Below are 23,460 nucleotides of genomic sequence, written 5' to 3' on the forward strand. Positions count from 1 at the left end.
GTTTCAAGTTAACCCATCCAAAAATACTAGTTAAACTGATTTCTGCATTTACTAGTTAGTCGGAACATCTAGTTACTGTCGATTTAGTGCATTAAACTAAACAGCACATTCTTATTTTGCACAAATATTTGAGCAAGCATTTTTAGCATAAACAACTTGATGGGACACCCTTCTGTCAGCTACGCTCACAGAATGTGTAAAGCATGTTAGAGGCACCTCTGTTGGATCCATCAGCTTGCCAAGTGAAGGATTATTTACATTATGCATATGTTGAAAATGAAGCTGTGCAAACTTTATTTAGGTCTTTTTTTATGTAGTGTGAAATAAAAATTCCTTGAGGTATGAATATATGTTTCTAACAGACCGTTGTCGCAATCATAGGTGAAATTAAGCTCAAAGCGGACTTTTTAATTTGCTCTGATAATTGAACATAGCAAGCCACAGGGTGCCAAGCACTGAAATGGCTTGCGCCATTTTCAACATATCAGTATCAGCATATGAAACGAAAACAACTGTTTAAATCTCAGAAGGTCTAATAGCAAGTTTAACTAGAATATCTCCCGCGAAGATACTTTTTGAGAGACAGCAAGTGAATAAACTTAAAAATAATAAAAACTGTCTGCAAACCTTGCAGACTAAATTGGTGAGTACTACATGAAACACATTATGCTAGTAGATCTTCCGGAACATACTTTATCTATTAATTAAAACGTTACCTATTTATATTAATGTGTGTGCTCTTAATGCAGATACACTATCATGCATCTATATATCTAGTCGCAAACATGAAAGTGCAAACTTCAGTGCAGTGCGCCAGAGACCAGACCCGGTCAGGGCGGCAGCCTTTGAATTTGTGGCGTCATTTCCTTCCCGGTGGGCCCCATTAGTCGGACCACACAGACATACAACCTTCATGTTATGGTGGTTTCACGATCAAGTTACAGCACGGTCTACGAACATCAACGAAAACACATCAAGCCAAACGAACGTTCAGAGTTTTTCATATGTCTACTAACACGCGCCACAAGAGTTTCTTAAAAGTTGTACGAATTAGAGCTTAATTTGTAATTAAGCCTGTGGCAGAACCAATTAAGGGTGCTTGCTTCAAATACTAAGGTTCTGTAAACTTAAATCAACGTCATGGCACTTCAATCTACTACCGGACGCTCCCTTCCCCTTTTTCTCACTCTTGCTGGGTTTCTAAGTAATTATGCCACCACCATTTCATTTCATTGCCATTAAGTACAACTAGGGCCTGATTTAGATCTTGCCGGACGGGTTAGTCTGTCCCAATGGTAAGGGCTATCCCGTCCGCTGGAATTTAAATCTCATAGAAAATAATGGGATTTATATTTCTGCGGACGAGATATCTGTCTCCATTGTGACGGAGTTTCCCGTCCACCAAGATGTAAATTATGTCTGGACGGTGAACTCCGCTCTGCTTGCGGAGTTTTCCACACGTCCCGTTACTTGGAGCTCGCGTAATTCTGAAACACCATTCGGCGGAGTAGAGTTTTTTCCCTCGCTCGCGTTTGCGTCAAGTTGGCGAGCACGAGCGAGTAAAATCAACCTCCTGGCGAGATTTTTCCTCGTTCGCGATAGTCCACATCACGTTGGTGAGCGCGAGCGTGGAAAATCAACCTCCCAGTGAGATTTCACAACGTGGGTGGTGAGATTTCACATTGCGAGTGGTCGTGTATGCTCGCGTATGCTCACGTTCGCTCGCTTTGAGAAACCGTCCGTTCGCATTGAGAAAGCTGCCGCTCGAGTAAAAATCTATGGAAGAATGGAAGCAGCGCTGGCTTGCGCTGTGCATGGTCCCGTCCGCGATGATTGCACAGTGCGGACAAGCGCCTGGCACTGACAATCACAGCTAACAGCATTTATTTAACGCACTCCGCTGCTTGCGGAGCTCCACTTAGCCAGGCATAGGTTTTTTTGCACTTTTTGAAAATTCTGCAAGCAGAACTCCGCGAACTCCGCCCAGGCTCAATCTAAATCAGGCCCTTAGTCACAATCTCATATAGAATCTTGCACATTTTACAGTACTCATCCTGTCTTTCATTCACATCATTTTCACTTCCCACAAGCGATGGCAGGAGTGGCAAATTGAGGCTATGCGAGTATGGTGTGGTGCGAGGTACAGATAGCTTTGTGGTTTGCTTGTATTGATATGAAGCCCTTTTATTTTTGCATATCATGTCCCTCAACAGGATCTACCAGAAAAATGGAACAATACAAAGAAAATTGCCATTTCTGTGAAGCATGAAGTTGCTCCTCTTCAAACAGCAGAGGTCTCCCTGATTAGGAAAAAAAGCATTTTATTTGACGTAAGAAAGGTTTTTACATTCAAAGGTTTTTCTTAAATAAAATAAAGTTTTAGCAAATTATATTTATCTGTATTTCGTGTTATTAGGTCAAGCAGAATAAATTCAGAGAGAAGTTTCGGATGGAAGCCCCTTTCCAGTTTGATGCTGAGAAACCATACACCATGCTTGATAAGGTAGGACTGAAGTGGATTACTCTGCATAAGTTTAGAAGTCCAGTACCTTGGAAAGTTGCAAAATGGATGGTACAGAATGATTGCATTGATAACTCTGTAAAACAGTCTAATATATGTTCCCCTAGGATGCTTAACAGTAGTGTCAGAGGTAAGTATGAAACCGATGTATGTACATCCCTAGCAAATACATCTAAACAGGGCTTGACAAATGCTCTGTAAGAATGTTAGCTATAGCTTGTTTTTTCAAGATGTGTTAGGGAACATAGTCTGAATACAAATAGGTTTCAAAATAGAAATACATCAGCTTCCTTAGATATCTAAAAGAGAAGGACAACAATTGCTGTTTATATTTTATTATTACTCTAAGCTTATATATTTACCCTCCAAATGTCATGCTATAAATGCTTTGATGTGGGTAGCTAGGTTGGTGACATTTGCCCTTAAGTGAAGTAGCACTGTAAACTCTTACAGGGTAGTTTGTTGTTAAAAGTAGAATCATGCCCACGTTTTCAAACCAAAGTTGTCTTTGCTATATTTATGCGCTATATGTAGGAAAAACAATAATTAGGTTATGGGAGAGAGAGCGCACATAGTTGTGATGGAAACTATGACTGAGGTGTCACAAGACCCAGTCTGACCCACACAGTTAATTTGGTTTATGTAAATAAAGCTTGGCACAACATTGGTAACCTATCTCAAGAAACATGGCTTTCCTCAGAGAATGAGAGAAAGGGAAAGAGAGAGAAAGTTGCACACAACTGGTCAACGACAATCCTCTTATGATATGGAGAATTTAAAGGACCATACGAATCTGGATAAAAATATAATAAAACATATTAAAACACACTCCAGCAAAAATGTTTACAGATGATGGTAAATTGATGTTATACAAAGATCAGTAATAATACACAATAAATATTGGTCAAAATTGTTGTATATTAATCTAGAGCTTGGATTCACTGTAAATGTTATGCAGCAGGGTGAACTATGCTGTCCTACCTCTTGAAGCTATGTCAATATCATGGTGAGGCAGCTTGAAATCTTGGGGAACCAAGATGCAGCCTTGGAGCCCTTGCTCAAAGATGTTAAATGAATGGTTTAGAGGTGTTGAGACACTCCTTTGGCAACATCAGGACAAAGATGGTGTACCAGTTTCTAAATCTTCACTTCAAATTGGCAAAAGTTTTGAGGAAATGGCATCGGGAGAATTTGAATAGCGAGACAAATGAAGAGTGATAATTGATCAAGAACAGTTCAATATGTGATGTTGTAAGACAATGCTGTGTAGAGTCCTTGAACTGGGCACAAGTGCCTCAAATGGTGGCAGCTGGAAGATTCAGTGGGCTGGACTTGGATCAAGCCCAATTTTGACATAGATGGTGTCCAAGGCCAAACACTTTTAATTATTCTGGGTAAATTATTGAAACGTTCTAGGTTTCTTTGAGCATAGTTCTACTGAAACAATACCTCATTAACAGTTTTTCTGGGCAGATCACTCTGGACAAAGTTTCTTCAGTCCCCTGGGGTCTCAAGGTCACCAGGAAAGGATTTTCCAGGCCATCCAGCACTTACAAGCAGTCAGGCTCTTCTCTGTACGGCAGCTACCGTACTTCCTGGAGCAAGTTTTTCCAGCAGGCATGCAGTTTTCCTGTGATGGGTCCTGATTTCCCTGTGAATCCCAAGGGAGTACAGTGGAATTAACAGTTGTGGAGAAGAACTGGATACATAAGTAAATATTCGAGCTGGAAACCACACTCTCCAAAACTACATATATATCCAATGCATGCCTTCTTTTGAATGATAATTTGCAGACAGCAGTGCACAGATCAAACCTGCATGCCCAGTCTGTACTTGGCCTTTTTGGTATAATCACAGCATTACAGCACAATTAATATCTTGCATTAAATGTACTTTTGCTCTATATCGTTCAATGCCAATTGAAAATAGATCAGTAGAGATATGGTAGTCCCTTTATTTACTAAGGGGCCGATTACAATCTCGTTAGGAAACTCTTACGACTGAATGGGTTATGGAATCATTTCCAAATGAATCGGATTCTGCGAGTCCCACCGACCGAATACGACGCTTCCCAACATCCTTCCGTTGGATTCCCATTGACTTCAATTGGAGCCTGTGTTCCGAACGAGAACACAGGCTCACATTGAAACAAGGGCTGGCTGGGTACCTCCACAGGCCCCAACCGGAGACCTCAAGGTGAAGGGGGGGCCCTTCTAGGGGCCCCCAAAGACAGATTCCGACACCCGTTTTATGTTTGTGTCAGAACGGCTATGCGAATTGGTAAATCATAATAGCTCGTTCAGAAATTGTGTACATAGAGCTGTACGAATCGCCTCTGAACAACTCTGTCTATCCAAATTCCATTCGGAATCGATTTGGACAGCCCGAACGGGTTTACATGCATCATAATCGGTCATCCAGAAAGGTGTCCGATTCGGTTGGAAACATACAATCAACTCCTAAATTGGAGTTGTCCTCTAAAGTTTATGCCTAATAACATAACCTGGTAATCTTCCTGAGAAATCCATAGATCACATTAGCACCCATAGAAAATTCCACTATAACTGTCACAGGCCTTCGCTTCATTAAATTGGTTTACTTCCAGGTCAAGGGTTCCTCAAGTAGAAAATCAACTACAGCATCAAAGATGTGCGTGACAGATCATTCATGATACCGAACTAGCAATGATCACAATGCATCAAGCCAGAAATACATTGATTTGTTCTGCTAGCAAAGGTCATTACAATTATCTTTGAAACTGCATTGGTTAGTGACATCACCTAAAATACTAGGTAAAGGATTATTATGCTGACACCAGATGCTATGATGATGGATTCCTTCCATGACTGAGGAGTTACTCCCTTACCTTCTATTGATACGTATTGATTTGCAGAGGCATTGAACCATACTGGGTTACAATAGTGCTACCAACCATAGTATAGCTTATCAACAGATGACAACAGCAATAATTTCAGAAAGAATGCATGTATTTATCATTACTCAATTTTACCATGTTGTTTCTTGAAATAGCTTAAAGAAGAAAGCCTTTTTAAAAGTCAAGATGCATGTGTTAAAAATGAAGAGGTTCCATTCCCCTTACTCCTAAATCTGTGTGCTTTCAAGAGGGTTTGCTGGTAGAAGGCAGAAGCACCCTGCAACATTGTGCTCCTGTTTATTCTGGAAAGGGGTAGGTGTCATTATAAATTTGGGATGATAAACAGCTCTGACAGCTATATTTAATCATTGGAGGGATTTCAGCAAACAAATCATATATTCTTACCTGTGTACCCTAGTTGGTAGCTGTGCTCACAATTTTGCATAGCCTGTAAGCATTGAGGTGCACAAATAGTGGTTCTAAAGCACAGATGTTTTTTTTACTTCTTTTTTTTTTTAATTTTCATATTGCTTTTGACATTGCATGGTCATTCACTGCGATCATAGAAATTGTTGGAAACGGCCCTTTTTGCAGGGTTATCCCCAAACTTTTTGCTTCTTCCTCCTTTATTTTTTCTAACCCGTGGTTGTGGCAATAGAACTCTGGGCACTTTACCACTGCTGATCAGTGCTAAAGTGCATATGCTCTCTGTATAAATTGTTATATTGATTGGTTATCCATGATTGGTATATTTGTTCCACCTGCTAGCCCCTAGTAAAGTGCACTGAGTGTGCCAGGGCTGGTGATTCAAATGCTACTAGTGGGCTGCAGCACTGATTGTGCCACCCACAGGAGTAGCGCTAAAATGATGTCTTAGGCCTGCTCGCAGTGCCTATGTGCAGTCCAGGACTGCCATGTCGACCTGGCCAGTGACCCACTGACCAGGCCTTATCCTTCCCTTTCGGTACATGTCAGGCATCCCTATGGTGGCCCTAGGTACCCCCCTGGGCTGGGTGCAGTGTATCTGAAAGGTAGGGCATGTACTGAGGTGTGTAACATGCCCTGGTAGTGAATTACAGCCATTTTCGTTTTTCACTGCTGAGAGGCTATCTTGCCCATAGGATAGAATGGGGAAGGCTGTTTACATGCCTATCTTCCCATAAGGGCAAGATAGAAAATCCAAGTTTGGTATCTCTGTGTTCAGAATTTAATTATACATCTTTTTAGCAAGATGGTTTTTAAATTCACTGTGTGAGAATAGCACTTTTTAGAAAGTAGCTATTCTCCTGTTTAACCTTCCTGTGTGCCTGTGTGCTGGTTGGCTGACTGGTGTCATGTGATGGGCTAGGTGGCTCCAGGAGCCTGGATGAGTCAGCAGCAGGGTGAATAGGGAGATCTGCTTTCGATGGGTGGGAGGAGTAGTCCCTGGGTTTGAATAGGGCTGCCCCTGCCAACACAATGCTGGCTCCACCCCCTGCTGGCCAGGCTGAGGACTCTGCCTCTGCTGGCACAAAGAAGGCTCCACCTCCTGCTGAGCGTCTAATGACCCTGCCCCTCACTCTGAAAGGAACCAGGTGCTCCAGGGCAGAGCACACCCAGGAACCGGTTTGAGCAGGGGAATCCCCCCACTGGAACAAAGAGAGACAAAGACTTGGAGGGGTATAAGAAGAGGACCCCAGACACCTAAACTTTAGAAAACTTTGGAACTAAGAAGAAACCTCTGCCAAGGAGAAAGCTGAAAAGAACTGAAGAGGAGAAGACTGCCTGCTTGCTGTTTTGCTTTTCTGCCAAGGAGAGGGGAAGGACTTTGCTGTGTCCCCTTCTTTTGATTCTGATCTCCAAGGGCCTGAGAAGAGCTGGCTCCCTGTTAAGAAGTCCCAGGAACAAAAGGACTTCACCACCAGCTCCCCTGGAACTCTGCTGAGGGAGTTCTGACCTGCCTAGGAGTGCTTGCCCAGTCTTGGGGCCTCAGGAGGTCGTTTTGCTGTGTTTGGGAGATGGGAAGCAGAAGCGTGAAAAAGAGTAACTGGTACCCAACGCATCATCCGATTGCGTGTCGCAAGAACGAGAGTGCGAGGAGAATTTCATTGCGGCGTCATCGCAGCACCCGGAGTCCCTGCATCGCCGAGTGCGTCGAGCATCGTCCCGGTGCGAGAAGATTCCTGACGCTGCTAGGGTCGTCGCAGAACCTGTTGCAGGGATTCTGCTTATACACAGAACTATGCGTAGAACCCCAGGACCTCAGTGAGTTGTGGTGTACCAGAAACTCACCTCAGAACCCAGAACCCAGTATCCGGCTAGCATAAGTGTCCCATTCGTTATCCGAGATTTAGCTCGGAGGTCGCAATGAAAAGACAACCCAGAACACGCGACTCAGTACATACTCAGGAATGGTGGGAATCGGAAATACCTGTTCGTATATTATTCTCACATCAGTCCACAACAAGAATCAACAGAGACACGGTGAAAATAAAAAGAGTTTATTTTTATAGACCACGTGTCCTAATATGCAGTACTTTGGCTAATACAAGCAGACAAATGATTAAAATCAAAACCATCAACATAGTTACAATTCCATAGAATATAAAAGGGGTGATCATGTTATAATGCCAGTGGATACTACCACTTTCCCTTTACTAAGAGGCTAATATTATTATTAGTCTAACAGAAGGTCTCTTAGGCTTGAATAGGGGACCCCATACCTCAAAGATCAGTTTAGTGAAATCACATTACAGGAGCATCAGGAGTCTTCTCGCAGGAAGGCTCGTCTTCGATCTGAATACTAAACATGATGTCCGTGATATTAAAAGCACCAACTTTCAGGTATGTGCAGCTGCTCGTGTGTTATGACTAAATAGTGGGTCGATCAACCTAGAGTGGAAAACATGCATTGTCTAACAACTCAGACTGTTTGTCACATCGTGTGCAGACCAAGGTCGCTTCGCAGAGCTCGGGATGGTAACAACAGATTGCTCTCGTGTGAGGCAAAACTCGAGTCAGCAGTTCGTTTAAGCAATAACATGTGAACGCAGTGTCGTGTGCAAAAGCAGCAAGATGGCTTTCTAACTTCTGACGTGGTTATGCTAACTTAACAATGAATGTCCTTACTACATGCCCCCTTGATCGAAGCACTACTTAGTATGCAAGAAAAGAGAGAACGCAGAGTTCAAGCGCGACAGAGCAGAACAAGGCGTATCCAATTTAAAAAAAGAACTGGTCAGTTCAGGCAAAGTTCAAACAGGAAAAAACCAAAAAATGGATAGAAAAAACAAAAAACCTCAAACGTGCCGTGGGAGGTGAAAAATGAAAAAACGCCTCACCGGGCAAAAGTGCAGACGTACAGGGACAGTTCAAGACACGTGAGGAAAACACAGTGGACGAAAGTTCACTCAATCCATGAAAGTATATGCAGCATATGTGGCCACTGCTTCCAGCAGAAAATCATTGGCACGGCCACTGAAGGTTTCAGCCATCCAGTTAAGTAAAGAAAAGGAACATACGTGTTCTTCTATTAGCGGAGCCTCTAGCACCATCAGAGGGCAACCAGCGTGTACTTCCAAATAACTCATATCCAAGAAGTCATATGCCGCTCTCACGATGTCCCAATTACCCAGGATACCATGCGCCGCACCGCAGGCCATAATCCGAACACCAGAACAGGCAGACTCGTGAGACACTAAGGGCCTCATCAGTCGATCATAATCCGGGTCCGGAGACACCATGTTGGTTAAACACAAATCCATAGGCTATTCAAAGGGACAATCTAGGCAGTGGAAGACAGGTTGCACGCAGGTGAAGTAGGAATACCGGAAGGATAATCCATATGCCAGGCTCAAAGTCGCCAACGGCAGGACACCATAGTAATCAAGCATCCTGTCACGAAGAAGCTGCAGACGGGACAGGCTGTCGTGTGGCACAGAAAGAGCAGCCATTTCGCAAGATGAAAAGTAAAAGTAGCACACCTGCCACTAGAGCCAGAATTAACGGGACACCTCCAAAGACGCTGGAGAAAATAGAATGAAAAAATGCCGGAATCACACCAAAAATAGTTTGGAAAGAGGTCACGAGGCCCGAGCCCACAAGTTAAAAAAAATGAGCCAGGCCAGTCGTGGACGAGGCATTGAAAATTGTTTGGATCAAAGCTCCAAAATGCAGGGGGAGGTCAGTATTCAAAAGCGCCTGTACCTCGGTGCGCGTATTTGCTACGTGAAGAACAAATGTCTCCCGGGAGGAAGTCAATGGCACCTCCTTTTGGGACAATAGCGCTCTTATTCTGCTCATCTTGTCGAACTCTGCTTTCAAGGTTGGAATTGAAGGCCAGATAGAAGCATCCAGCCTCCCATGCGGGGGTGGAAACAGGACGTTATTGCAGCAGACAACCCTCTGTGTTAGTTACTATATACGGGATCCCTACTAACATCCCGCAGCAAGCTTCACTGTTTAAAATTAAATAACTACCGTTTGCAAGCAGCGTGAAAGATGGCGTAATCACTGGTACCGGGATACCTTTGAGGACGCAGGCCAAATTCAGAGCGTGTACATTACAAGCACCGTGCAATTGAATGTGCCTACACACAACAGAATGATCAGGTGACGTTGTACATTCTTCACCCTTCAGATAAACCTCAGTACCGTCCCTTGTACATCTATACGTAAAGGGGAGGGACCAGACTTCATGTATGAAAGCGGTACCCAGCTGTTCATATCTACCCAGAGCATAGTGTTTCATACAAGAGGTAAACTTAAAAAGCGCAAACGGTAGACTTATCAATCCGTGTAAGAGCCACACAGCGGAGTCGACTTCCGCAACAGAAAAAGGTAACGGCTCCAATTTCTCAATATGGAGCAAGGAATATGTAGCATCCTTCATGGACATGAACTGCTGTTTGTCAGTAAGGTTAAAGGGAAGAAATAACGATGTTGTATTCAGTTAGTCCCAAGGGACCTTCCCTGCCTTCAATGTTTGTAATGTCCATGCAAACTGCATAACAGAACGCAACTGGTTTTGACCATGATACAACACAGACATATCATCCTGCACAATATCCACAATTGAAGAAACAATATTATCTAAAGTATAAATGCGAGAAGAAAGAGTGTTAATGCTGTTATCAATAACTGCTAATACTTTTTCCATATTAGCCTGATCAATAGCTCTCAATCTTGAAGCTGCCTCAATTTGCGACAGTTTTCATACTTCGTTGTAAATAGCATACGCCCATCTCCTGGATCTGCCACCCACAGGACCTTTAACAAAATCATTCAAATCTATTTTGTCATGTAACTTTGATAAATGAACTTTGACAGATGCCAAGGTGGAATGTCGCAGCCAGGACTGACATAATTTCCCTACAGAGTATGTAGTTACTGTATGTGACGACTCAAACCGGGGGTCCACGCGATCTTGAGTATACCCCGGTTTCAGTCCTAGAAAACGACGTTGACAGGTATCAGAACTGCTTTGCCAAATCAACCATCCCTCACTATTAAATTTCGAAATATTGAAAGATGAATTAGAAACTAATAACTGCAAAGCAGGAAGGGGCAGATCTGTGTGATTATACCAATTTGGGTAAGCACCCAGATCCGGCACAGAAGGCGAATTTAGTTTTTTAGAAGTGGCCAATCCGAAACAGGTGGTTTGGAAGATGGTTGCATTTAAAAACAACATATGATTTGGTACTAGACAGGCACGGTGTAAAGCCTCAGTTCCCTGAACCTGCCACGGTTTGGAACCCCAAACCGACTTAAGATCAATAGTAGCCTTCCATAGATCATAACCTTTGATTGACAACTCATCCATAAAGGACTTAGAATATAACAATTTGGTGTGTGTCAGTCTAACCTTGGAGGCAGACTCGGGCTTAACTTTAAAATAAAAGGATGCCGGGGCCGAAACACTGAAATCAGTAAAATAAGTAAACTTATCAACTAATGTATGTGAACTGCCAAACGAGGGGGTGGGACAATGTTCCCACTGGGTAAAATTTACAAAATTTCTAAACGAATTCGATTTATGCAGGAAGTGATTGCCATAATGTTGAAAACAATACTGTTCTGCATAATTAGCCGCATTTTCATACAAATCCTCAGCATCAAAGGCGGCATAATATTTCAAATCTGAAAACAGTGCTTCAATGGCGTGTACATCCCAATCATCAGAACGTATGTTCTGTTTAACTACATCACCCATAGAAACACGAAATACATTAGGCACATTAATGACCTCTGTAGGCCCATGAATTTGAAATCTAACTGCATCCCATGCGATTCCATCCATGACGGGCCAGGCAGTAATATTCACAAAAGTCTGGTCCCTTTTCATGATGTGGGATGAGGAGTGGGGGGCCAAAGTTCCATTGATAAGTCTAATTGTCGATCTCTCTTTGAGATAATGGCCATCCACCAAACGGAAGAAAACTACAACAAATCCAATGGACATAAACCAAAAAAATACCAAAAAGCATCAACCAGATGTATGTCCAAGGAGCTATCAAAAAATGTTTCTTAAACCAGCTCACAAAAACAGCAATGTTTGATGGGGGACGTGAGGGCAAAGAGTTAGTGTCAAAGGAAAAACGGGACTGGCCAAGTGCTGTAGATTGTAAAACAGGCGAAGGTTCACGTGTAGGATAAGCGTACTCGGTCTCATCGGGCAAACCACCAGGCGGTGGTATCAGCAAGGGATCAGTAACTGAATGCATCTCGATTGCAACATCAGACAAGGTGGTAGAAGCAGGAACCATCATTGAATTTCTTTGCATTGTCTGGCATGAAACTGCCGGAGTCATACTAAGAAGTATCGGCCACTCGCTGAAGTTTGACATTGTCAATAGAGATGTACCTGTTTTCTTTGCGACCAGGAAGTGGAGGTAAAATGACTGTTCTTGTACCCTGCACTCCAAGCACTGGAACTGGTGCACGATAAGAGGGGCCGAACTCCTTCTTGTTCTCCACCTTCTCACGGACCAGATCACCAACTCGGGGTAGCCAGCCGACTACCGGAATCTGAACCTCAGCTTCAGACGTGGAGGGCAAATGTTCTTTCGAAAGAGAGTCTCTGGCTTCTTGTAGAGTCTGCAAAACAGCACAGTGATCATCTACGTCAAAGGGTGCGGTCGACGCCGCAATGTCTAGACCATCAAGGTCTGGAACAAACATTCTGATTCCGAAGAGCATCATGTACGGGGTCCGCCCAACCAGAGACCTTCTAGGGAGATTATTTAGTGCACGTTGGACGTTATACAAATGGGCCAGCCAGTTCCGGCCTGTACCTAAAACACGTGCTGTCAATGATTGCTTTAAGTCACGGTTCATTTGCTCCACCACACTATTACCCTCAGGTCGGTAGGGAGACGAAAATTTGACTAGGACCCCCAAATTTTTCATAGCCTCCTTGTAAGCCTTAGAGGCGAACGCAGGGCCCTGATCAGAATGGAAGGTACCACACGCAAAAGTTCCCACAAAGACACGCAAATCCCTGATGACAGTCCGCGAGTCAGCACTCCTTTGTGGCCATACCCATAGAAAACGTGTGCACGAATCCACTGCAACCAAGATGTACTTGTACGCAGTATCAGAAGAAAAAGGACCGCAGTGATCTAAATAAACACAACCAAATGGCTTATTAGAGATGTACAGCTGTGTCTGTGGTGGGCGCGCAACAGTAGAAGGTTTAATCTGTTGGCAAATGTCACAATCAAGAACATAAGCGCGCGCTTGTTTATATAAACCAAACCACCAGTAACGTTGTTGTAGCAGAGATATTGTAGCTGACACACCGGCGTGGGCTGACGCCAACCCCTCGTGCGCAGCCAAGATCAGTGCTGATCTGCAGTCCGCGTTGGGAATTATTCTATCACCAACGTCGTTAATCCTCACTAATGGGACATTATCAGGACTTAAATGATAAATATACCGAGAGGGAAAACCCTTCGGGTAATCTCCTCCCTTCTCTGTAGCAGCAATAGCTGCCAAGATGTCATCATCAATCTTACTTTTGGATCTTGTAACTGCTGCCACTAAGTATGTAGCCACTGCTGTTTTCGCTGCCTCGTCAGCTAAGCTGTTGCCGACAGCATGGACACCAAGCCGCTGGTGACCAAGAGTGTGAATAACACTAACGAGAGGGAGACGTTCTTTAAAGTCTGCCACTCGAACCCAAAGCGTTTTATGCTTAATTGTGCTACCTTTAGTGTCGCGGTAATCATACTGAGACCAGAAGTGTAAATTGTCATTGTAGGACTGGACACAGTAGAAGGAGTCACTCACTATAAGAGTAGTGACTCGGGGATCAGCAAACTCCAGTGCAAGCACCAGAGCCCGGAGCTCCGCCAATTGCGTATGCACTGCATCAGATTGGAATTCACCATTTACGAATGTACCTACGACAATTGCGCAAGCCACAGAATAAGCGTGCTTCGATCCAATTGCGGGTTGCGCAGACCCGTCAGTGTATATGACACAATGGTATTCTTCGAGCGGGCGCAAAGACAGAGGTGCCGGATGAACGAATTCATACTGCAAGTACTCTTGAGTCTGTAATGAGGCATCAAAGATGTAAGTGACGTCTGGCGACGTCAGTGTTGTAGCCCATTGTATCCACCGTGGATGCAAAGCTTTAGAATTGGGTACACTTGCTTTAGTCACTGCCTCTAAAGCAGGATATGGAGTTATAACCAGAATCTGTTTCCCATGCGACAGTGCGCGTTCCTTGAGGATCGCCATCTGCACAGCAGTCAGAACTTTTTCGACCGTGGAAAAACGTAATTCAGCAGAGGTGTACAAGTGGGATTTGTACGCAATGGGGACTGTATCGCCCTCATTAAACGTCAAATGCGTGAACCCCACGGCGCCTGGTACTATTCTTATTACCAGGTTAGTGCGGTTATCACGTGTCAGCAAGTATTGTGAAGCAAGAAGGTCAGCCTGTAAAGACTGTAAAATTGCAGAGTGTTCTAGCTGCCAGCTAGATTTCGAAAACGAAGGCTGTACCAAGGCGTAAAGCGGCTTGATACGCTGGGCATAATCAGGAATGTACGTACGGACGAAATTCAGAAAACCCAGCAGAGATTGTAATTTCTTCAGTGTCGTAGGAGCACTTAAGCGTGCACACTTTTCCAGAAAGTGGGGGGCTAACACCTTACCTTCATTGTTGAGCTCGTAGCCCAAAAACAACACCGTATATTCCGCGATGTGTGACTTCGCAAAATTGAATTTGTAGCCATAGTCAGCAAAACTCACGATAATATTGTCAACCCGAGACAGATGCGGCATCAGCTCATCATCCGTAAGATAGATATCGTCAACATAGGAGTATGCTTCGGGGTCTATTCTTTCTAAAAGAGAAACCACGCGAGCAGAAAAGACGCCAGGGCTATTTTTGTAACCCATGGCTAATCTTGTAAACTGTTTTTGTTTTCCGCCTGAAGTAAACGCTGTCCACTGGCTACTCAGTGTGGACAGGTTGTGGCTAAAAAAGCCATTGGAAATGTCAAGTGTCGTTTTAAATCTCTTACGCACGAGACTGTCGACCAAAGCCGAGCTATGTGTATTTTGTACCGCGCAGGTCCGGCAATGGGAGTTTAGGTGCCGGTAATCCAAAACTAAACGGTACGAGCCGTCAGGCTTCGTTACAGTGAATAAAGGGTTATTCATAGGGGACACACATGTTTCAATAACACCCTGATATTCCAATTGTTTAAGGATTGCCGCGACGTGGGGTCTCGCTTCACGACGCATAGGATATTGAGGTTGAGGCTGGGGCATAGACCGCAATGGAATCTCATGGCAGGGGGACAATCTGTCCCATCCCACCTGAGTATGATACACCGCCGGCGCAAGCGCCCACTCCTCAGCATACACTTCAGCCTGGTCCTTAGGCACTGTGTGCGCAAAGGACGGGAGGATTACTTCCTCCCCTCTAGGAGCCTCTAAAATGAAAGCTGGGGGCCAATCTGCCTCCGCTAGGAGGATATCATAGGTGGTGGTCAGATTATCCCAAAAAATCCCTTTTATTGTACGTTGTATGTCACCCTCTATTAATAAGACTATTTCATAAAGTCTGTCAGGGGGAGCCACTCTGGTGTCAGCTGTTTCCACAGTAACCAATATATCAGTTGCTGTCACCGCCAGAAATGGACGCAGAGCTTGACGGACTATGGTAATTTCCGCTGCGCTGTCCAGGAGCGTCAGCGCCCATGTCCGGTTCCGAAGCTGTGTCCGCACTATCTGAGGCATACCTTGCCGTCAGAGCCGCCACTTTCTTCTTCTGAAACGGGGGTCTTTGTCTTGCAAATTCGTCCTGCTTGCCTTTACCCTCAGTCTGTCGGGGCTGGTCACGCTGTTGTGGAGCACCCCGACCTTTGCCACCGCCTCCGCCACCGGACTGTGTAGCCGATGTTTCCTGTGAAGAACGAGGAAAGCGCTGTTCAGAAACCTAAAATCTATCAGGAGACTTTATAGCAGCACGATCGCGCAGATCATAAGTGCGTTCACTACTAGACTGTACGGGAGAGGCAGGCCGAGAGCCCTGTTTCTGTTGCTGCTGCTTTCCCTGTTGTTTAACCTGCCATTTTTGTTTAGGAAAAAAGGGCCGTTCGTCCTTACCAGACGTTTCTGCCTTACCCTACTGTTTTAGATCGGGATTCTTTATTACAGGCTTAACTCCTAAAGAGCTACGACCCAAATCCCGATATTCCTCTGCGATTATTTTCGCAAATTCCTGCGGTTTGTCCTCCTCAGGAACTCGTTTCAGTTCATTACGAACCTGGAAATGCAAAGCATCACCCTTCAGGTTACCAATTATCATGGTAGCCACCAGGTCAAATTGCCCGAGGAGCCGCATCCCTAACTCTATCGCAGACTCCGCACCATGGTTCTCTTGAACTCTTTTGATAACGGAGGGCAGCTGCAACATAGACGGAGTGCCAAAGCACTGCGCGTACGTCGCTGCAAAGACCTTGCCCCAATTTGCACAATCATCAATGTGGGGGACCAAGTCCTTAGGCAAACTAATGGTGAGGATCCTGTGTTTCTCCACAGGAGTAGTATTCGGGTAAACCGCTTCTATTTGGTCAAATTTTTCAGCAAGCCAAAAGGGGAAATCATCCCTAGTTTGGGGGCGCTTGCCCATAACAGAATTAACCATAACAGGACTAATGACCACCGCGTGATGATCAGTAGGCTGTCCCGCAACAGCAGGTGCCCCCGCCTGCATATTGCGCCACACATACTGCACTAACGCCCTATATACCGTAATGAGGGCAGTATGTAGTACAGTATGTACACGCAACTCAGCCACCGTCACCGTGAGGTAACGGGGATGAGGCGAAAATCCGGCTAGTACCGGCCAAGTGGCCCCTGCAATAGATAAAGGGCCCATTCTCGGCGGTATAACCACATGGGGAAGGGCGCCATTAAACCAAATATGGTGCTGCCAAGCAGATATTGGTATTTCCTGTGTCCTATACGGCGTATAGTTCGCCGGCACTGCAGCGGCAGTGTAAGAATGAAAGGTGTCATCATCCCCCACCGCTGGAATCGTCACCCAAGAGTAGAACAACTCATAGGGATGAGCCGCATCGGCTCCCACTACAAAGATGACGTTCATACCAGTGTCCGGTACCCCATACTGCGTCAAATGACGTTTCAGAGCTGCACGGCTATGCGCCGCAATATCCACCGACATTAGGACAACACACACTTGAAACTATCAGTAGCACAAGGGTTCAATAACCTTTTTAATTATCAAGCTTGAAAGAACCTATATCAATAGACCTAGGTAGGTTTAAATCCGTCAGACTTGTTATCCGGAAACAAGAATGAGGGTGTTGTGGACAAACGCGAGCACTACTAAGGCGTTTCAACTCATAGACCAAACGTTAGGTGCGCCATGTTGCAGGGATTCTGCTTATACACAGAACTATGCGTAGAACCCCAGGACCTCAGTGAGTTGTGGTGTACCAGAAACTCACCTCAGAACCCAGAACCTAGTATCCGGCTAGCATAAGTGTCCCATTCGTTATCCGAGATTTAGCTCGGAGGTCCCAATGAAAAGACATCCCAGAACACGCGACTCAGTACATACTCAGGAATGGTGGGAATCGGAAATACCTGTTCGTATATTATTCTCACATCAGTCCACAACAAGAATCAACAGAGACACGGTGAAAATAAAGAGTTTATTTTTATAGACCACGTGTGCTAATATGCAGTACTTTGGCTAATACAAGCAGACAAATGATTAAAATCAAAACCATCAACATAGTTACAATTCCATAGAATATAAAAGGGGTGATCATGTTATAATGCCAGTGGATACTACCACTTTCCCTTTACTAAGAAGCTAATATTATTATTAGTCTAACAGAAGGTCTCTTAGGCTTGAATAGGGGACCCCATACCTCAAAGATCAGCTTAGTGAAATCACATCACAGGAGCATCAGGAGTCTTCTCGCAGGAAGGCTCGTCTTCGATCTGAATACTAAACATGATGTCCGTGATATTAAAAGCACCAACTTTCAGGTATGTGCAGCTGCTCGTGTGTTATGACTAAATAGTGGGTCGATCAACCTAGAGTGGAAAACATGCATTGTCTAACAACTCAGACTGTTTGTCACATCGCTGCAAAGACCTTGCCCCAATTTGCACAATCATCAATGTGGGGGACCAAGTCCTTAGGCAAACTAATGGTGAGGATCCTGTGTTTCTCCACAGGAGTAGTATTCGGGTAAACCGCTTCTATTTGGTCAAATTTTTCAGCAAGCCAAAAGGGGAAATCATCCCTAGTTTGGGGGCGCTTGCCCATAACAGAATTAACCATAACAGGACTAATGACCACCGCGTGATGATCAGTAGGCTGTCCCGCAACAGCAGGTGCCCCCGCCTGCATATTGCGCCACACATACTGCACTAACGCCCTATATACCGTAATGAGGGCAGTATGTAGTACACGCAACTCAGCCACCGTCACCGTGAGGTAACGGGGATGAGGCGAAAATCCGGCTAGTACCGGCCAAGTGGCCCCTGCAATAGATAAAGGGCCCATTCTCGGCGGTATAACCACATGGGGAAGGGCGCCATTAAACCAAATATGGTGCTGCCAAGCAGATATTGGTATTTCCTGTGTCCTATACGGCGTATAGTTCGCCGGCACTGCAGCGGCAGTGTAAGAATGAAAGGTGTCATCATCCCCCACCGCTGGAATCGTCACCCAAGAGTAGAACAACTCATAGGGATGAGCCGCATCGGCTCCCACTACAAAGATGACGTTCATACCAGTGTCCGGTACCCCATACTGCGTCAAATGACGTTTCAGAGCTGCACGGCTATGCGCCGCAATATCCACCGACATTAGGACAACACACACTTGAAACTATCAGTAGCACAAGGGTTCAATAACCTTTTTAATTATCAAGCTTGAAAGAACCTATATCAATAGACCTAGGTAGGTTTAAATCCGTCAGACTTGTTATCCGGAAACAAGAATGAGGGTGTTGTGGACAAACGCGAGCACTACTAAGGCGTTTCAACTCATAGACCAAACGTTAGGTGCGCCATGTTGCAGGGATTCTGCTTATACACAGAACTATGCGTAGAACCCCAGGACCTCAGTGAGTTGTGGTGTACCAGAAACTCACCTCAGAACCCAGAACCCAGTATCCGGCTAGCATAAGTGTCCCATTCGTTATCCGAGATTTAGCTCGGAGGTCCCAATGAAAAGACATCCCAGAACACGCGACTCAGTACATACTCAGGAATGGTGGGAATCGGAAATACCTGTTCGTATATTATTCTCACATCAGTCCACAACAAGAATCAACAGAGACACGGTGAAAATAAAGAGTTTATTTTTATAGACCACGTGTCCTAATATGCAGTACTTTGGCTAATACAAGCAGACAAATGATTAAAATCAAAACCATCAACATAGTTACAATTCCATAGAATATAAAAGGGGTGATCATGTTATAATGCCAGTGGATACTACCACTTTCCCTTTACTAAGAAGCTAATATTATTATTAGTCTAACAGAAGGTCTCTTAGGCTTGAATAGGGGACCCCATACCTCAAAGATCAGCTTAGTGAAATCACATCACAGGAGCATCAGGAGTCTTCTCGCAGGAAGGCTCGTCTTCGATCTGAATACTAAACATGATGTCCGTGATATTAAAAGCACCAACTTTCAGGTATGTGCAGCTGCTCGTGTGTTATGACTAAATAGTGGGTCGATCAACCTAGAGTGGAAAACATGCATTGTCTAACAACTCAGACTGTTTGTCACATCGTGTGCAGACCAAGGTCGCTTCGCAGAGCTCGGGATGGTAACAACAGATTGCTCTCGTGTGAGGCAAAACTCGAGTCAGCAGTTCGTTTAAGCAATAACATGTGAACGCAGTGTCGTGTGCAAAAGCAGCAAGATGGCTTTCTAACTTCTGACGTGGTTATGCTAACTTAACAATGAATGTCCTTACTACAAACCAGTTTGCGGGCCGCACCACTGCCGGTGCGTGAAAGTATCCAGTCGCTGCGTGTGTCGACGCAGAGTCCCGTCCCGTGACGCATCGAGGGTTGCGGCGCCCGAAGTCAAAGCTGCGCTGCGCACCGCGACGCATCGAGGGTTGCGGCGCCAGAAGTCAGCGCCGCGCATCGCGCCGCACCAAAGATCGTCGCATCGTACCTGTGCGTGAAGCTTCCCCCTAAGAAACCTACGCAACGAAAGCCAAAGTCATCGCATCCTCCCCCTACAGATCGGAGCCGGCGCATCCACCTCTGCTGCGTGAAGCAGGGCTGCTGCAAAGCCTCCCCAAGATCTCAGGAGTATCGCATCGCCTTTGCCATCTTCCTTGTGATAGCTTTTGGGAACCTTATCGCAACTACAGGTACTGTTGGGCACGAAAGTATCGCATTTTGTGCATTGAGAGTCGCATTGTGCAAGACACTGATTTTTACATCCTGGAGTACTTTCTGCAAACTCTTGAACTATCTTTAAAGTAACCTTTTGAATTATATGTTGGTTTGTCTGTAGTATTTGGTCTTGTGAAGTTTTTAGTAAAGATACCTTATTTTTCTAAAACTGGTGTGGAGTAAATCTGTGGTGTTTTCACTGTGTTACTGTGAGTGTTGGTACAAATACTTTACAGATTGCCTTTGATAGCCTAGACTGCTCAGGCCAAGCTACCTAGAGGGTGAGCAGGGGTTATCTTAACAGTGTATCCCCCTTTCCCTGACTAGAAGCAAGGGTCCCTACTTGGACAGAGGTACCTACCCTGCCAACTAGAGACCCCCAGATCTAACAGAAATCTAGTAAGAATAAAGACAAGCATAATTTGCAAAACAAATGTACTCAGGCGTGCAACGCACCAATGCCTCAGGGTAGCATATATATCAGGATAATAGTATCCTTCCTAGATCGGTTCATTCGTGTCAAGAACTGTAAGTTTCCCTAAAAATGTACAGGAAAACACAATGTTTTGTTAAAATAACCCTCACCCACTTAAAGGTCCCTTGGTGGCATGCTTCATCATTGGGTTCTTCCTGCCCCACTGTGGGACGCGGCGTGCTGCGACCAACGGAGACGTGGGAGCACTTATCAGTGAGATGATGCTATGTGTAATGTGTAAGACCGCTATGGATTGTGGTCTCACGCAAAGGCTGCAATGCTAACCCTTCTTAGATGGCCGCCTGTAATGAAATCTTATGACCAATATTTGCGCTAACTTCCGCCTCGTACTACTTAAGGGGACTCTAGTATAGAGGCGGAAGTTAGCGTGAATATTGGTCATAAGGTTCCATTATGGGCGGCCATCTTGGAAATGTTAGCAGTGCAGCCTTTCTGTGAGACCACAATCCATAGCGATCTTACATACATGCGCAAATCACTGGGACTGAGGTGGAGAAGGTTCCATTACAGGTGGCCATTTTGGGGAAGTTTAACATGGCAGCTTTGCTCAACAAACGTGCGCAAAACGGGGCAGGCAGGTAATACTTAAACAAGCTCTCAGCACACATTCCCTGTTCATCGAAGCCACAGGGAAGCATTGCTAGTGTGAGAGAGCAGCTTTGACAATGTGAGTATGGCATAGCCGATCGCCCTAGACAACGAGCAAACTAAATGACAAGGTATTGTTTTTTGACAATATCTTTATTCCTGATTTCGTGGGCACTTTGTCTCCCACAGTCTGACTACAAGTTCTCCTCCCCTCCTGTGAAAATAGCTCATGGGGATATAGTTTGGTAACTAAAGTGTATGTTAACTATGCTTCACTAGTCTTACTTGTACCGTGTCTTATAGTGGCATCGCAGTATATTTTGCCCGCATATAAACAACATAGAGTCCACAAGAGTTATAGACATGAATCTAAATACCAGAAATACAGATCATTATAGAGTGTGTGTTTTATGTTAAATGTTGTTGTGTCTAGTATTGTATTGTATGTCACATTCAAGGGCAGCACAGCACTCACTTAATTTACGAGTGGTCGTGCACTAAGTGAAAGACATATTACTAAGTAGACCTTCCACACGTTTGGTGATGTGGTCCTGCAATTATAATATCGCTGCAATTAACTATGTTTTTTTCTATTCTTCCAGATTAACTTAAATGAGTATACTAATTGGGTACAGTATGGGTGCATGTTTTTTTTTATATGCACTATTATCTGCAACATTGAGCAGGCAGACCACATTGTTGTTGCCTGTTTAGAGTGGTGCAGGGATCCCTTTTTTTTGTGGTCCTGATGAGAAGCCAGGGGGATGGCTTCCAAACATGTAGACTACGGAGTTATTAGCCCATTACAGCATACATCCTCCACTCCCCATTTTTACTAATACCAGCTATAGGGAGTATTACATTTTAGTTTCCACACCGCCAGGTATTTTTTAAATCTCACTATATTCACTCTGACCCTTCCACACTCACATTACACATAGCATAATCTCACTAACAAGTGCTGCCATGTCTCCGTCAGTCACAGCACGCCCCGTCGCCCATGCGGGCGGGAAGTACCCAATGATGGGTCATGCCACCAAGGGACCTTTTGGTGTGTGAGGGTTATTTTAACAAAACCTTGTCTTTTCCTATACATTTTTAGGGAAACATACAGTTCTTGACACCATTGAACTGATCTAGGAAGGATTCTATTATCCTGTTTACAAAGGTGGACGATCTTTGGTTTTTCATGATTCACAGAGGAGAGCGAGTCCACTGCTTACTGAACCTCTTCACTCCTTCTCTTTTTTATAGCATATATATCATACAATGTGATATCAACATCTAACCAACCCGGACCAGTGGGCTCTCCCCCACTGTCTGGCACACACTTTCCTTGACATAATAAACACAACAATTGAGCAAGTTGGATAGGACATGAATTACCCCTACCCCAGTGGGGACTATCTCAGCAGGCTGTTGGGAAATAGGCACAGCACTGATCTCTAGTAAGTATTTATAAGAGGCTCCCAAATGTCTTTTGATTCGGATGCTGGGGGTTGGGTCATAGCATAAAGTTCACAATTAGTATCACAGTATGTGAGGCTATTGAGACAATCTTTCACTGTGGGGGAGGCCCTACTTCCCCATTTGAGTGCAATTTCCCTCTTTATGAGCAAAAGGGCAATGGCCGTGAATTTGTGGACCTTCTTTAGGAGACCCCCCCAAATATCCCAACAAGGCGACCTCAGGCATAGGGTCCATCTCCAGGTGTGTAATTTGTGTTATTAATCTGAAAATGGATCTCCAGAATTCCCCAACCTTAGTGCAGTTCCACGTCAGGTGGGCAAGATCGGCTTTCGGGCCGCCGCACTTAGGACAGGAGTGTGGTCGATTGGGATCAATGGAGTGAACCCTCACCGGGGTCATGTAGACCTTCCACAAATATTTGAAGTGTATAAGCTTATGTCTGCTGTTTAAGGAGACCTCTTTAGTTTGTGCAGGGACCAGTGAGAGTCTTGAATTGGGTGCCCAAGGCCTACCATGCCTCCCATATCTTGGCATCCCTGCTAGGCACTAATGACATACATGCTTGGTATAGCTTAGAGATTAGGTGTTCTCCCCCGGAACTT

At 44.7% G+C, this 23,460-nt stretch overlaps 1 protein-coding gene across 1 annotated transcript in view; it reads left to right on the plus strand.

The window, feature by feature from the left end:
* The window catches only part of DNAH11 (dynein axonemal heavy chain 11), a 3,007,685-nt gene that overhangs the window by 903,314 nt on the left and 2,080,911 nt on the right, over positions 1-23,460 (plus strand). The window contains exons 19-20 of the mRNA XM_085631597.1: positions 2,214-2,330; positions 2,417-2,503. Of these exons, the coding sequence (XP_085487723.1) occupies positions 2,214-2,330; positions 2,417-2,503 (204 nt within the window). The remainder of the gene's footprint in view (positions 1-2,213; positions 2,331-2,416; positions 2,504-23,460) is intronic.

This window comes from Triturus cristatus, chromosome 10 (genome assembly GCF_964204655.1).
Source record: "Triturus cristatus chromosome 10, aTriCri1.1, whole genome shotgun sequence".
Lineage (NCBI taxonomy): Eukaryota > Metazoa > Chordata > Amphibia > Caudata > Salamandridae > Triturus > Triturus cristatus.